Here is a 17,316-nt window from a genome sequence, read left to right as displayed (position 1 = left end):
TCAAATACGGCCGCCGGGAAGAGGAGTGACGGTTGGGAACAAGGCGAGCGGAGCGGCATGGCTCCGGCTCGTAGTCCTGGCGCGCCTACGGGTCTTGGGCGGTTCCTTTGCCGCTGGCTTCGGCTCCGCGGCGGGCGGGGCCTCGTAGTTAGTCCTCATGAGTAGCCCGGCGTGTGACTGTGTTCTTCCGTGCTTCTCACGGGTAGGCTCCTGCTTCGGGGAGATTTCCTCGTCGAATTTAAGAGCTGACATGGGTGTCATTGGCATCGTCGCCTGTGTAGGCGAGACGATGACAACGGGTCCGGTTTCGCTGACAGGCTTTGATAGGATATGCTGCGTCGAGTCGCGGCCTTGCCAGCTAGACATGCTGCTACCGGTCCATCGAGTAAAGCCCGTAGAGGTCGATGTCGTCGACTTGTGGCGGCTGGAGGTCATGGAATGTTCCGAAAACCTGGAGTCGGTGGTCGAAGCGCTTGAACGAGCGTTTGATGGCTTAAGGTTCTTGCCGAATTTGATAATAGGCTCATCAAGGGTATTTCCTTGAATGACTAGTTCATCATCATCGCTGTCGTCGTCTAATTCTTCTCTCTCGTATCGAAGCATCTGCTGGTGGTAATCGTCTGGGATAAGAAGCGAAGGTGACAGGCCAAAAGCCTGAGCCTCCTTGAAGTTGCGCTCGGGGGATTGAGCACGCGAGCTATCACGAAGGAGTTGCGCTGAAGCCTTCCGTTGTGGGAGCGAGAAGTTAGAAGTTACTGGAAGGGCTAGATTCGGTGTCAAGGCTTCTTGAGCGGTTATGCTGGATACCTGACTGGCTGGGCTCAAGATGGGGACATCTCCAGGAGATAGGAACCCATCCGAAAGACGATTAAAAGTAATGACAGTTTCGGTCTGGTCTCCTAATAACCGACCTCGTACTTCTTGCGGATATACTATATCACATGATGGTCGTTCCCAGGCGTAGTCACAGTTCGCTTCAGCTTCATGCTCGTAACAATAATCGATGTCATCTTCCCAGCTATCGCCACCAAAACCGACAATTGACTGTTCACGAGTGTTCACGTGTGTTGCACGCTGTGAGCTAAAATCGAATTTGCCCAGAGTATCTGAGGCATTGCTAGTCGTTCGCTTCATGGAGAACTGGCGAAGTAGTGGGACCGATATACTGCCCCTGAGAGAAGAGTGGTTGCTCGCAACGCTCATCCGGGATCGGGATGGTCGAGATGATGCATGATGCTCTTCTTCCTCTGGGACATCGGGTAGGGAACTTATACTATTACTCAAGGGCCACGCCACGTCATCCGATGTGGTGACAGCATGAGGCGCCTTAGACATGGGCGAAGGTTCTTCATATTCTGATTCTAGTACAGGTGAGACGAGTGGCACATGCGGAGTTTGCGCCCTTGATGGCGAGCTGGGAGCAAACGGTTGTGGGTTTCGGAAGTTAACGTTTGTTCCAGGATAGTCTACAGACGGCCCAGAAAATGAATCAAATCTGTCGTGTCGTGCCGATGTTCGGCTAGATGTCCTTGGAGGGGGATGTACCTGTTGTGATAGTTGTACCGGTTGTCTTAGAGGCATCATGCTATTTTCTCCTATTGGAGACCTAGGTGGACGAGGAGGTGGAACACGGATCTTATCCTGCGACTGAGAACGCTTCGTTAATCGTATCGGCGGTAGCGGAGGTGGTTGTGATACTCGTAAGTGTGCTCCATCTGCATTCAACCCTACTGATGGATCTTCCTGATGATAGAAGGTCTCAGAGGAATAGCTTGGGTATCGTGACTCCCCGTTCGGGATTCCCTCTAGAAACGCTTCGGTGTGTCGTCGTCCTTGCATGGCTGAGAATTCCGATACGAGCTCTAGGCGATTCGATTGGTCTAGATCAGGCACGCTATCCTTATGCGTATGTGTGAGATGTTGGAAGTTATAAGGCCCCGAGATCTGTAGCTTCTTCTGGGTCGGCCCACTGGATTCTCCTCTCAGTGCCCTTCGTCGCGTGAACACGGACTGGATAAAGTGCTGCTCCTTAGACTCATTTGATGTCTCGACTACATCCAACGAACTGTTGGAGCTACCTTGATCACTGCTTCCTCTGCGAAGTTTACCTTTACGGAAAATCCCCTTTCCAAAGAATTGTAAGCTATCAGGTCGTTCATGCGATGGTGTACCTGTAGACGAGGATCGTTGAGACGGATTTCTCGACAAGCCAAGACTCTCCCGGCTCTGATTCCACGATTGCCTATCCGATGCTGCTGAAAGACGCGAGGACGACCCCGACGACATCGTTAGTTCACTTCGGTGCTTGTCAGCGTTCGAGTTGCGCTTGATGTGATTGCTGAACACTCGGATGCGTTCAGGCGAGGGTGGTCCGTCCATCGCCGGTTCGAGAAGATCGCCAATGCTGTGAGAGCGTTGGTTATGTGGCATGTTAGGAGCGAGAGCCGTTGAAGAGTAGCCAGTCTCGGGGGTATGAGAACGGGCACCAGTCGTAGCTCTCGAGCGTTGCTCCTTGCCGTATGAGTTAGAGGGCATTGACGAATACATTGTTGTATACGTCTAACGCAAGAGATGCGCCTGCCTATTCTCACGTACCGATAAATCGAACAGCTCGACTCGGGGTTAAAGTTCCCGAGTCGTTGTTGATTCGAATATTTCGAGTATCGTGAGAGGCTCTGCGAAAGCGCAGATAGCCACGAGAGAAACTGTGGGGGCGGTGTGGCAGGCCACCTCTGTTTCCGTTAGGGAGATTGGCTATGGATATAAAGAACTGACGCGATGGAGGTATAGTGGAGGGGGCCTGTCAATATGTACCTCGAATTATCATGCAACTCTGTTTTGGTCGAGGGTAGGATTGGATGTAATGGATGTAACAGGGTATAACAGGGTATAGACAGGGGTAAAGGGTCGTTGGTCGGTAAAAGTGAGAGACGTCCTGTTACGCTTTAGTTGGATCCCTTGGCTGCTTGACTGTGCCCCAGTTGAATTTCCGTATGTCAATAGTGGGTTGCTGTTTCGTTCCCGGCTCAAACGGGTGAATAAGAGGAAAATAGATCGTGAGTGACTGGGGCAGAGAAACATAAGTAATGAAATATTTTAATGATATTGATGCTTCAATATCTTAAAATGTGGCGACTCCTATTCGCAACTCATATTCTTTCAAGCCCCGAATACGACCCAGGCTTGCAGTCAGCTTTGTGATAGTTCACACTTAGAAACAGTATGAAGAGTTATAAGAAATATTATTGGTGCCCGTCAAACTCGACGGTACACAACATAGGCGAGAACGTTATGTGCTCCTCGGGCTGCGTCTGGTCCAGGGTATAAAGTCGATATTCGGAGTCGATGTTGTGATCTAAACACTCTCGTTAATGCCGGCAATTGGAAATCAAGCAATTTGATGCCGATATATTGGCTGTATAATATGCAGGTACAATCAAGAGGCGTCCGAGTAAGCCAAGAGCCAGTCATATAACGGGATTGGATGGAACTTTGCGTGAAGAAACTCGAGCACGTCCCGGAGAGAATCAGATAGTTGTCACCTTTCTTGCCTCCGGAAACTTTTACTGTAAATGATAGACCACTAATATCCGTTGACGATAATTCGAAGAGCGCTCGATAATCGCGAGATCTATTTCCGGCACATTTAGATAGTAGTTTTAGACTCTTCCACCCCAAAGTCCTCCTAAACGGATTCGATGACTCGGCCGAGGATAATAAGCTTCGCGTTCAAAGAATCGATCTAGCGCGGCAACCGTCAGATCTGTTTTACCTAGGATAGTGAGATTTAGATTAGCAACTGATGAGGTAAAACCGCATCTAAAAGCCTAAAGGGAAAAAAGGACAGGACGCGATCTATATTGTACATATAAAACAACCTGGCAATGTGGAGACCTCGCGCACAACATCGTGACGACTACGCTTACGGCTACGCCATTGGGCTCTCTCTCTCTCTCTCTCTTCTTGACTTCAAGTATGTAGGAAGCGGCGCTCGTACGAAAGGTATCCTGATGATCAACATCTCTTACTTCCCGTCCAAATTTACCAGCATTCAGGGTCTTGATGTCCCCTGCAAACCCCGTCTCCCCACTGAGGATGAATCCTTGTTACACTGCAGTCTAGCTACAGCCAAATTCGGTACACTCGTACATAGTAGGCATTCCTCTACGACGTAGTATGGTACGAAACAGGAGAACCCCATAAGCTTAGGTCCGTCTCAGACTTGTTCGAACACTTATTCAACGGGTAAAAAAAGAATATACAAGGTATACAATGTAGTTTTATATACTAGGTGCAGTATGCAGTCTTTCACGGCTGTGATAAGACATACACAAGCTAGCGGGGAAATACTATTCTGGCTCAAATGTAAAGACGTACCTTGTCGTATAAATGTGTAAGTCGAGATGGCTTAGAAGATGCCGCGGTACTGCAGTCAAGCACAGCACAGCACAGCTTTACGCTTTTCTGGTACGCCCTCTTTTATTTTATTGGAGTTCGATGGGATAAATGGAGCACGTTGGCGCATATGCGGAAAGGAAGCGTTCAATTCGACTCGAGTGTGTGTGTAATGTGTATTCGGATAATCCAACTGTGCTATATTCGACTTACAGGCCAGCCCGTTTAGTTGTTCTTAGCCTCAGTCCTTCGAGAACTTTGATCGGCAGCGTACGTCGTAGTGTCGGTCGTAAATGTATAAGTGTCGTAAAGGAAAAGTGACGTATGGTAAACGGTAAACATGTATGTAAGCGCTTTTCGCCCGCCAGGAAATCAGAATTAGAAGTTGGGATAGAAACATGAAACGAAACAAACACAAAGCAAAGTAAAGGAACGGGGGCGTCAACTAGTATCTATCAACGTCAAACAAAATAGCAGGATAGATCGTCCTCGACGGCTCCATCGTGGCTCAATTGCCGTGGACCGTTGGTTATGATTAGGGGGGGCAGTGTGCTAGTTTAAAGAATTTATATACTAATACCTAACTAACAGTAGCTAACAGTAGCTAACTGCCTGTCAAAGCTAGCTTCTACGGCAACCGTTAGTTTACCTGCCCTTATGTAATATGTAATACCTAGGTAATAATAATAATTTTTAGATTTATTAGATGATAGCTATTACAGTTTACCTATTGTAAAGCAACCGCGCCATACCATATGATCCAAGTGACGATACAGTCAATGAATGGTCAGATCTAAACTACTTAGTCTTGTCTTTCTTCAAGGCTACCCAGCTATCAATTAGCCCTTAGATCTAAGCTGAGTTTCAAGCATCCAGCCTGTCTCGAAAAGTAATGGCGCAGTCTTGGCATTTCCCTCCAAATTTAACACCATATAATATATGTAAAGAAAAGCATAAAAGAAGATAATAAAAAATAGAAAAAAATACCTATTGACTTTTTAGCTTTTATTATTATTAAAGGTATTTTTTATAATTTTATTGCTGTAGAAATGGTGGAATTATAAGTATATTAATATGGTATATTAAAACGTTATTAAAGATGTATGTTTAAAGCTATATTTCTAGCACATTATTATCCCAATAAAAAAACTAAAATGATAAAAAGGTATAATGGCCTTTTGCAAATAAAACAATATATATTATAATTTTATTACTATTTATTTTGCTTGTATAACTGGTGATTCTTTAAGAAGGGTTAAATGCCAAGACCGCGCCATTACTTTTCGAGACAGACTGGCATCCCGACACGCGAATTATTACAAGGGTATACATGGTACTGGTATCTCGCATACATGTAATGGAAGCACAGTCCTCATGCAAGTCTTTTCTTTTTCTTTTCCATTTCCATTTCTATTTCCATTTCTATTTCCATTTCTATTTCCATTAGAATAGCGAAAGGCGAAAGGCGAAAGCGAATTATTCAGAGAGTATTCAGTCAAATAAGATTGATTTGTAACCTCAGATCCCCGGTCGGTATCTCAACATGCATAGAAATCCAACTCCCTCTACAAGGCAAACTACCCTCCACTCCTACTAGCTTAAGTATCAGTCCAAGTGCGATTTTCGCTTCTAGCTCTAGTGGAACTAAGTAGCTAAATTACAGAAGCGTTGACGACATTCGGAGCTACGTACAAAGCAAGCCACCGACACTGGACCGGCCGGCTTGGCTGACTGATGAATAACACTACATAATAACTGGCCGCGGAGAATGCCATAAGTTTGAAAACGAGATAGGTCGTCTAGGATATACCTTGTATATTCGTACATAAGATGCAGGCACAAACGGCTCCAGAACAGGCCAATGTCGTAGGCTGCGTGGGTGATTGGTGATTATGACAGACCCAAGAGTCTGGGTCCATCTTAAGATTTTTAACAAAATATCTCTCATCTCTCATCTCTTAATGCAGTCTCCTTTTTTTGGTTACTCAACCGCATTACGATATGCAATCTCGGCAATGAAGACCATTCTTTCTAGCTTATTTCCTAACATGTTCTTATAAGTTACTACCACACGTCCTGCAGGTCGAATACTCTGGGTATCCTTACTATTCTTACTGTGAGAATGCACTAATACTCTTGAATTACGTAGACAATACGAAATTATTATCCACATAGACCCCGAATAGCTTACTGCAGTAAGCGCTCGTCCTGTCGTCGTCGTCGTTGTCGTCCTGTCCCTTCGTTTTCCGCGTACCTACTATTAATTAGACGCAAAAAAGGGGGATAAGCCACAAAGCACCACAAAGCACCACGGCTTCGGTGCTATGGTACTATTAAGGCTTCGAATTGATACTTATTATTGGGCCGCGGAAACTGACTGCGACGATCCGCGAAGCACTTGGACTAACGAGTCTAAGCGTCCGAAACCCCCCTGGAATTTATCTGGAAATCCCTACGGTCCCTGAATTGGTTCTCCAGATGCGCTCCACGGCTCATAAAATCGCGAGGCGTCGGTTTCTTAACTATATTAAGGTAATGATCAACAATTAACTTCCTCTCGGAGGTTATGTTCTCGTAGAGATAGCCCGATTATACAATATACACAATACGTAGCCGTTTTCGATGTGGAGGAATCGACTCGTGTAACTAACCACAGTAAATATTTGAACATATTTGGGCCGTATTTTGGGCCGTATCGTATAATTTCTGTACAAGGACCTTGACTGTACCCGTACCCGTAACCCCCTACCAGCTACCAGCCTACCCGCATTTGACAGCCCACCGGGTCCCAACACCGGCCGCTTAGGTCTATTGAAGACTTGTTAATGGCAGGGAAGATGATGACTTGCTTAACCTTAGGAGCTTAATCAAGGAACTTAACCCAGAAGATTCGGCATCGGCCGCCGGGCAAAAACATACATTAGTAAACATAGGTAATTTCATTAATTACCTTCTGTTAGGTACCTTAGGTAGGTTAAGGTAAACAATAAATCAGCAAGACGGCTCGCAAAGGCATCAGACCGACGACTTGCATTAGTGTAGAGCAAACCTGCCGTCATTAGGCATTAAGCACGTTTGCTATTAAACGGCTTGTTTTTGCAGAATTGGTGCGTATTTCCACGCTGCAGGTTTCGTCAATATGTTTTTAACCCCCTACCGCGTGCATATAGCATATGTAATATGTAATGTATGTCCCAGATTCTATCGAAGATCATTTGGAACCGAGTGTTTAGTGGTCCCAAGAGTCAACTCGCTTGGGATAATTGTTCCAAGCCGTCGGGATCCCAGCAGATCGACGTCGTCACTCCCCAGGCTAAACGCATACATAGATTACCTACATAGATTCGACAATAAACAACATCAACGACGTATATGGTAAGATAGAATGGATGCTTAACTGTCATCATATAATAGCCACGCTTATAATAAATGAGTATGCATGCGGTAATATAAAGACATATTAATACATGTAGATAAGCGTACGGATCGGACTTGACGGACGCAGCGGAAAGGGAGTTAATTTTCAATGGTTTGTGGCCTAATTAGGAGACGATGATTTCTTACCATGGTAAGAAGCAAACGTACCTAAAGGTTGAAATTCTTCCGCTTTCTAATAACTACCACAACCACAAGATGCATACTCCAATCTTAGGAAAATTGAATCCTTCACGAACTCGCTATGCAGCACAGCGATCCGCTAAGAGCGTTCCTCGACTTAACCATTTGTCATTCTCTAGACTAGCAAATACGTACTAGCTTATGACAGTGTCAAGATCGGCAGTATGATATTTCATCAAGTCATACGACGATTAGGTAAATGTCAACTACCTAGATCCCTAACAAAGGTGTTTCTATGGCTTAACTACCTTTTTCTGCATACCTAATATGTATGTACATATTCCTCCTCAAACTGCCGGCACTTGTTAGCCTCTGGGGTTGAATCGATAAGAGGTGAATAACCTGGGGTTTTTTACCTTAGGTACATATTAGAATAATCCAGATCATGAGACTTACACATGCTGCGAGTCCATCCTAGTCCTAGTCAAACAGCAGCAGACGAGAAACAGTATGGATGTATCCTAACCATATCATAGATCTCCCTACATAGTGGGGAGACGTTGCGGCTCCGCCATCTACTCGGAGTTATTATCCATCTATCGAGATCCCAGGCATAGACATTGCCATCGATTCGCTACGAAGGGAAGGGAAGTAGCCGAACAGCTGCCTCGAAGAGGAAAAAAGGCAAACATTTGCTAACCCCCCAGTACGCTAGAGTTGCAATCTTATCAAGGAGCTTAACGCTAGGCTTGCTACCGTGTAAGTCTGGTAGTGTAGGCTCGCTATCATGTAGTATGAACCATCCAAATAGGGAGGTCGGTACGGTGTAAAGAACAAACTAACGATAGTATGATACGACCTGTGTACGATAGTCCAGCGTTTAGTGTGCAGTACTGTTAGCTACCTAGTGTAGTGTAGTTTCAGCTTCTTCATCGCTCGATACGACTGAGTGTACATAGTAGCAATTGCAGGATATCCGCAAGCATTAGGTATGCCCATACATATATCAAGCATCATATAGCTAACCCCCTTTCCCTTTTAATCCATCTCTACCGTTGCGCCGGCCTACATACACGAGCACTGACCTCAGCGTTGCAACACCAACCCCGTAAACCCTGTCTCTCCAGCCTTCTCTAGCATCTGAATCAGCCCGTCGACTTTAAGACAGCGGAATATTTTCAAGAAACTCCCGCGCGGGTCATAAGTTTCGAGGCCTTATTTTTATGTTAACTAAATCTAGGTAAGTTAGTATTACATAGGTTAGGTACCTAACCTAAGGTATTTATTTAGTTAGTTACTCATTTCTTATAAGCCCGATTCGAGCTTCTGTCGTCCGTGCGCAGCGCCACCTTTTATTACGACGGGTAGACTGCAGAAAATGTAAATTAGCTTATTTATTAACTACCTTACCTACATAGAAGTAAAAGAATCTTTCTTCGCAGAACGCGGCTGGAACCACGCCGGTGTTTGGAGGGGGGTCCCTTGTCAGCAGCAATCACGCTTCTGCATTGCATATCGGATCCCACGAGACTAAGAGGCTTCCGTGCAGTAGCGAAGTTCTATTCGATTCGCAGATCAGGGGGGAAGAAGAAAAAAAAGAAAGAAAAAAAACCGTTGAGGATTCGTAGGGATGAATCTACTGTAACTTAGGTAGGCAAGGCGTCTTCTATCAAACATCGACAGTTTGTCTATTTCTATGCTATCGTATATTGAAAGCAGCCTTGATCAGCTAGAGATAGCTAGCTCACTTACCAATTTAGATGATGCACTTCTATCTTGTTTGTTCCATCATGCACGCACAGATGTAAGTATGTACATAGCCGCTGCGCAGAAAACTTCGAAGAAGCAAAAAGCAACTTCTAGCTACATGTAGAGTCCCAGGGTTCGGGATTCTACACTACATGGTACATATCTCGTTCCGGTGCAAAGCGGTGTGAAATCGGCTTCTTCCCTTGCATCTTCGCTCTCTAATCAGGCTTCTTGTCACATTCCAGCCCGACTGCAGGCTCCCTTCTGCGCACGATTAGCCTTCCCGGTGCTGCTAAGACGCCCGTGGCGCGGACCGGGGCAGAGTTTCCCATTGCCGGAATTCGGCAGCCAGCCGGACTCCCTGTTACTCTGTTGGAATGTGCAGTATCTATATCTCTATACATCTACCTTAGGTTAGGTACCTACGGCATTTGGCTAGCGTTAAGACCTCATTCGTGAGGGTTTCAAGGGCTGGCTACATGTAAACCCAGATACTCGCTTTCGCACAGCCAGCTCTCCGTCACAAGCTAAACGTCTAACTTTCCACTTTCCACTTTCTTCCTCCTCAACACGCCAGCATATTCCCCGCCAGTGTCGCAGTATTTACGTCCCTCGCTGCTTAAGGATTGTAAGTTTGCCATGTGCCATGTAGGGCGTTGTTGATCATTACCGGTAAAGACGTCAGCATGATCCTCCAAGCGGGCGGGTGTGATTGCCCTTCGATCCTCACGATCCGACGCCAGGATGTGTTGAACAGGCGTCTGCTAGGCCTCAACGTGCTCGATTAGCGACTACACGTTTTATCGTAGTTCTATTATGGGAAGGTGTCAATCATCAGGTCGGCGAGCTAAGGGCACTGAGTTCGCGCGTGGGTGGCATGTCTGTGTATTCTCTCCCTTACCCCCCACGTTTGTTGCATTGGCATCGCAACAAAATACTTAGTATGTTCGTTACTGGTGTCGTAGTTTAGGATCCAACTAAATCCATACACCTGCCGCTTGAGGAACCGTAGGTGTTGTATGTCTGTTTGCCTACATGCGTGTTTAGGTGCATATTAACACCGTTTTGGTAATGCAACGCCATTGGCTTGCTTCTTATGCCCGTATTGGTTCTTATGATGCTACTAGAATATCCATTATAGGTAGGCAGCGTTTGACCATGTCTTTCATACATAGTAGAACAGTATACAGCAGACAGACAGACAGACAGACATTGTAATACCTTAGGTTAGGTACTCAGCATTATAAAAACCGGAGATGCCGCTGGGTTTGTATGTACATTACCACATATGCAAGGATCAAATTACGCCTCTCGCGCTGTAATCCTATTGATCCTACGACGTAACCCATCGACGTGCTCTCCGTGACATTTTGGTGCCTGACAGAGTTTAAAGTACCGACGGCGCAGCACATGTGCGAAATCCCTCCTAGTTCTGGCGCCTTTTTCTACGCCTCTAATATTAACGGGCCGCTTCTGGAAGGGCATATCTGCCATAGATGTGCTTGGTGCTATAGTTACACGACTCGGATCCGAGAACTGCGATTGGTTACTTATAAGTCATCGTATAGGTGTGTATTGACATGAAATCCAGGTCAGCGCCATCTGCGGTAAGGAGCGCGATTCGTCAGGTGTGCTGTTATGTGCTATTATTCAATGACGTCGTAACCAAGCGGGTGATCCATTTCCAGCTCGGGGAAGAGATTTATAAAACGCAATTAAGATTATCGATCCTGTGAAGCTTATTATATCCGCGGGTGACGGGTTCGTGGAACTCTGGGGAGTGTTAGGCTTACTCTTGTATGTATGGGCCTAAGTGCCTGAATAGTTTGTTACACACGACTCCTCAACGACCTCTCGAATTAAAACCCCTTATTATAATTGTATTATGGTTACACACATAGAAGGTTACCAGTAAGTACGTAGATAGGTAGGCTTAAAATCTATATACACGGGATGAAGCTCAATGTTAATGTACGCTGGCATAGTATATAAGTTGTAGTTTGCCATTAATAGATTAACTACCTATATATAAATATTGCACTATTTAAAGGCCAAAAAATCGAAGACTTTAGCTATAAAGCACTCCTCAGGGGCCTGTGTGTGATATGTTTTTCATAATACCTGCAGAGATGACATGCAGGAACCTAACTCGCTAAGTTCTGACAGAGGTGCACGCTCATCATGTACTCGGAAAATATAGACTTGGAAAAGGGGGATTGGCATTTTCAGCTTCTAGACATCCTAGGTACCTGTCTTCACAATATACCGAAGATACTAGCAGAGTAGGTCTTGACCGTTCATAATCAGATGCATACGCTCGTGAGCACTAGCTTGCTTAACATAGACAACAACTAGAGCTTCATCCTGATAGAATATTCTCTGAAGGATGTTTCAGAGCTCTAATCCGTCTTTGTATTTTATGAATTATAGCAGTGCCATTGGTGCCCTTTGAATCATGTATACTTCGTAACCGTATGTCTGCAGCTCGAAACATATTTCTATACTTTAGATAGTTTTCCTAGGTTTATCCATCCAGGGCTACTAATCGCTTTCTAGGTAGTAAGTGACCCTACCGAGGGTTTATGAACGTATCGACGACATTGAAGTGAACTTATCAAGATACACTTAATTAGAGAGGTCATGTACCTGTTAACTTTGGTCTGGTAGCAAGGTATCTATCTTACATCCCCAGACTGTCGAGGCACCTAAGACAGAGAGCTTCTCTCTATATGAGCGGTTTAGCTTCAGATATGTTCATAATTTCTCGTTGCTCAATAGAGTTGTCTTACTACTTCTTGCTTACATCCTCACAGCACCAACACGACTTGCAGCCCTCCAGGTGGCCCTCAGCAGTCAATAACACCAATTAATATAACACGGGGTTATGGTGAATTGAATGCTCCATATCCAAGTGTAAGAAGACTCTTGTGAGGAATCCAGGCTTATTTCGTTAAAGATGCCATCATGTTGGCTATTTCAGAGTACCCCAAGGGGCCTCTGTAGTGGACTAGTGTTAATTGTTAGCCATGAAGTCGCATACTGTAGACGTTGAAGTTATTGAAAGGCAACTATACTTTAGCTAAGAGTTGATGCCCAATCGCCACCGCTAGTTGTGAAGGTTCTCTCTCCCTCTTCATACCTAACGCAATGCATACTCGGTTCTGCGAGCTCACTTGCATCCATGAAATATTGGTATAAATGCAAAGCACTAGAATACTGGAGATGATTAGAACAGTCACCAATGCTTCCTCACCGCCACACATGCTGTCCGCTGAAAAACATGTTGGCTCTCTGGTTTTACTCGCAGGATATCCATCAAGTCCTGTTGGCTAAACCTCTCACAGACGTCATTTCATTTGCAGTAATCTAAGCTGAGCCGTTAGTGAAGGCAGAATGGTAAACCAGTTGCATTCGCAGAAAACCCCAAGAGACAGGAAGTCATTTCGAGCTATCATACCTGTTCAGGAATTTAGGTAGAAATCTTGTCAAACGGCCCTGAAAACCAAGTCGCACTCTATTGAAGAGTATCACGGAGTGGCTTAAGCATGTAAGCCCAGTGAAAAGAGTTATATGCGATTCAAATCACAGGTCAAGTGATAATGAAAGTGGCAGATCCGAACAGTATAATGTGCAAACTCCTGCAGCTTTCCGTTAGATTCGTCCATGAATACCTATCAAAATCTATCCAGTCTAGCACCGCATAGGGAAATGCACGTGGTGCTTCTTCGACTATATAGCAACGTCTCTTATAATCAAGGCGCTACGAGGTGACCGATAGCGCAACGATATAGCCGATCGGATGCTTCCCGCAGACAATGTGGGTGAGAGTCTACGTTACTCGCTAATAAATGTTGAGTTTCGTATAGTTAGGTAGGTTTACTATCGCATCGTCAGTAGCAGTTCGGTAATACAAGGTATCACTTAGGCTGAGATGACTGCGCCGTACCCAACTTCATCAAGGGGTAGTTTTCCAGGAAGTTATTGAATATCCCTTTGGCGAACTTAGCAAAACGTCGACCCTTTCTGGTTTCAACAAGGTGAGACAGCTGTGGCCAATGGGACCAATGTATAAAAATAAAAACATAGGTATGCACCTAGAGCATGTTAAGGTGAGTTCTACTGAACTGTGCTAACAACTTTAGAAGAGAATGAAGTTATTACGAGTCCTGTTTAACCCCTATCTTGTAAAAATAGGTAAACAGATCAGTGATAACTATAGGTTTATTAAATTGATACAATTCAAGTCGACAAATTGCAAGATGCTATGATAACTGTTGTAAGTTTAGTTTCTTATTTTTATTGGCGTCCTAAATATTCATACCCAGTGAAACCCAAGATGTAGAATCCTCCGTAAGAACCAGAATAGGGGAGATCCGCTCGCTACAATTGAACAGTTGAACTACGCCCCCTTAACGGCATTGGCGTTCCTTCTAGGCCTGAAACTCGTGCTTACAATACAGTTTGTAAAGAGAAGGATTGCATTTATTCGATGAGGGGATGTTGCTGATTGGACGAATCGACATTAAAAGATCTGCGGCGCGTTCCCCTCCCGGAACCGAGCTGATTTCTATCTGACTTACCGTAAGTTGAGTCTTCTTTTTACATGCACATGTGCTTACTTCAGAGCACTACATCAACCCCGGAATCAACTAGGATACGCGACCTTAATTATAACAGTGAGGAAGTTGTGTAACGTACCTTTGTTAATGTTTAGTAACACTTGATGCCAGAGCGCAATACGTTCTAAAGCTGTTAATAAGCTAGCTAGGCGCATATCGAAATTATTACTACCTAATTATATCTACAGTAACTCTGATATATTACTTAAATTCAGCTCTCGGGACCGGTGGTGGATTCAAGGGATCTGGGGTTCAATACGTGAATAAACAATAGGACCGATGAAGTTCATTCCCATCATCTAGATATACAAACCTATAGGCTGACTACGCCACGTACCCAAGTATAATATTATCTATAGCGCGTAGGAGTTACCGGAAACGAGGCTCATATTAAACAAGAAGCCAATTATAGCCATTCTCTTACATGGACGTCCTTAGGCCTGAGGCTGAGAAAATTTCTGTTAAGCGTAATAGATACACCTCTTACAGACTCGACTCGGTTACATAGTACGTAGGCGGTCATGTCAATGCATTGAGAGACATGGGTATCGAGGTAGTACAATAACTCCCAAACAAAGCATGATAGCTCAAAAATTTCCCTACCTGAGCGTTTCGAGAGCCGCAGGAGGATCTTCACTGAAAACATCTTTTGCCGGGAAACGATTCCCCAGTTCTCCATATAGAAACCTTCAATATTTCTAATCCTACCTCAAGCAATACCTGAGTGCCAAAAGTCCACGATCAGAACCACATCCTAAGATGGTCTGTTCTTCGGGGACATGCATTCGTACCGAATTTTCCCTGATTCTGGTTCTGCCCTATGGGAACAGCGGCCGAATAGCATGGAGGATATCAGGATGCCACAATAATGCCGTACCATCCCAAGAACCCTCTACCCACCGGCACATGGCATATACTCCCAACTCGATGCTACCCAAGTGACCTCTGGAGCCGAAGCCCGGACATCCATGCTACCTTGCTTGCGTCTTTTGGAGATTAGCTAGAGCCCATCGTCTACCATGCAAGCGTCCTGTTATATTGGCTGGTCACTACTCAGTACATAAAGGCTTTCGCTAGTATGATAACAATAATAGTCTGCTTATCATGGCATATTTAAGAGTAAGAGAGCTCGTGCTTGGGGAAAATTTGTCTAAGGATCGAAACAACCCAGCCTGACTATTCTTGTAGAATAGTTGCGTACCATCTACTACACTGCCTCCAGTTATATTCCATACTATTTATTCCTCAGACCTGCTAGTCGAGTGTAGCATAAACTTGATCCAAGTTTCTATATGGAACATGCCGTATAATGCTAGATGCTATGGTATCTCAGTTGCTCTACCCGTTCAAGTAAGTTGGTTGGCTAATCTAGATCCCCCCTACCGTGTGCCCGAAAGCCCCCGAGGGGTGCCACCCTTACCCGCTGTCTATTTTTATTGGCACTCCTACCAGCCTTGCCGGCTCCATAAGCATCACGGATGCCTCCGACTAGGTCTCATCGAACCTCCCCGTAGGACTACGGCTAGTAAATAAAACCGGCCTGTCCAGACCCGAAGCCATCATATTTACAACCGACAGACATCCCTTTTCAGCAAAGTAAACTTCAATTATCATCTACTAACAACAATATCCAGATGGTTTCTTCGGAGCACTTGTCGTCGACGTACGTTTCTGACGACACTTACTACAGAGGCGAACATGCATCATCACAGGGTCAAAACGTCTCGTATGCCTCTTATCCAACTATTGCACCTGACAGGGCCTCCGAAAGCATGCTGGGCTACCAGAATCAGTCACTTCCTCCTGCCTCGGTCCCGAGTATCCCGCATTACGTTGTGGGTGGCCATAATCCAACGGATGTGAATATGGGATCTTCTACCGGAGCATCGTTCACCACACCCACAGGAGACCCTTTTGGCCTCCCATTTTACCAAGCCGTACCGCCAGAGTCCAGGTCCATCGACGCTGCCGATACTTATCGCCATAATTATCCGCCAGGGTACGGAGCAGCAACAATGAGCCCGCGCGTTCCATCGGCTGGGACATCGACTGGTTCTAGTCACAAAAAGAACAAGCATTCGTCACGGTCAAGAAAGTCTAAGCAGCCCCAAGTACTTTCACCTGGAAGCACGTCTTCAACATCAAACTCTAGCAGATCTAGACTCCGTAGTGCTTCTCGCACAAGCAAAAACACACACCATAATCCCCCAGCTACAGTCGAGGAGCAAAAGAGCCGCGACACACATAACCAAGTGGAAAAGCAGTATCGGAACAGACTCAATGCTCACTTTGAAAGCCTGCTAGATGCTTTACCAGAAACTATGCAAGCTGGCGAGGGTGATGATGAAGGGGAATCGTTGGACTTGACTGACCGTAGAGTTAGCAAAGCAGAAGTATTAGACATGGCACGGCGTCACATTCAAGCTTTAGAGCGCGAGTGCGCTGCCTTGGAAGGGGAAAGAGACGAACTCCGGAATAACATGGAGAGATTACGTTGGCTGTTCGGACGGTGCGAAGGGACTGACGGGTTCAACGAGCAACTGAACTTTCCAGGCGCGGGAGGCCTACATTGAGAATTACATCCAAAATAGGGGGTGGGAGGACTGCACTGGGATCAGATCATGCATTTTCACACTCGGCAATTTTTCTTTCTTGTACTACTAGATCGGCACGGAGTTAAGGGTTGGGAGGTGACGTTGACAGTCAGGAACTTCAACTAGGTACATGAATTAGTTGTTAAGCACACCGACTAATATCCTCTTGGATGGGATAATCGGAACGAGAAACTATACTATACTATACCTACCTACGCTCAGTTTGGCTGGGAGGTAGATACTTACCGGATAAGTACTTCTTAACATATAGTTAGACATTAATTTAAACATAGAAGTCCCATACCATACAGCATATTTTCTTTCTCGAAAACTGCATGATATTCGAGTTTGATAATGCGAATAGGGGGAAATCCCCTTTTCTTAGACAAGCGTTACTTAGT

The 17,316-nt window shown here is 45.2% G+C and overlaps 2 protein-coding genes across 3 annotated transcripts; one reads left to right on the top strand and one right to left on the bottom strand.

The window, feature by feature from the left end:
- GL218_01547 (uncharacterized protein) lies at positions 1–2,547 on the bottom strand (the record flags this gene model as incomplete). 2 transcript variants are annotated; one of them, XM_033578021.1, is made up of 1 exon in its annotated part: positions 1–2,547. In XM_033578021.1, one exon carries the CDS (start codon positions 2,545–2,547, stop codon positions 1–3), a length of 2,547 nt encoding a protein of 848 aa, XP_033438992.1. The 2 variants fall into 2 exon arrangements, with proteins under 2 accessions (XP_033438992.1, XP_033438991.1); XM_033578020.1 differs by having other exon boundaries at positions 1–1,335.
- Positions 2,548–16,093: 13,546 nt separating this feature from the next.
- On the top strand, positions 16,094–16,894 carry GL218_01546 (Allergen Fus c 3; the record flags this gene model as incomplete). The annotated part of the gene is made up of 2 exons (XM_033578019.1): positions 16,094–16,320; positions 16,381–16,894. The coding sequence occupies 2 exons, from the start codon at positions 16,094–16,096 to the stop codon at positions 16,892–16,894; spliced, it is 741 nt and encodes a 246-aa protein (XP_033439368.1).
- Between the last annotated feature and the right edge of the window lie 422 nt (positions 16,895–17,316).

The sequence above is a fragment of the Daldinia childiae genome (genome assembly GCF_008694065.1).
Source record: "Daldinia childiae strain JS-1345 chromosome Unknown Scaffold2, whole genome shotgun sequence".
In the NCBI taxonomy this organism is placed as follows: domain Eukaryota; kingdom Fungi; phylum Ascomycota; class Sordariomycetes; order Xylariales; family Hypoxylaceae; genus Daldinia; species Daldinia childiae.
This window is presented reverse-complemented; position numbering and strand designations above follow the sequence as displayed.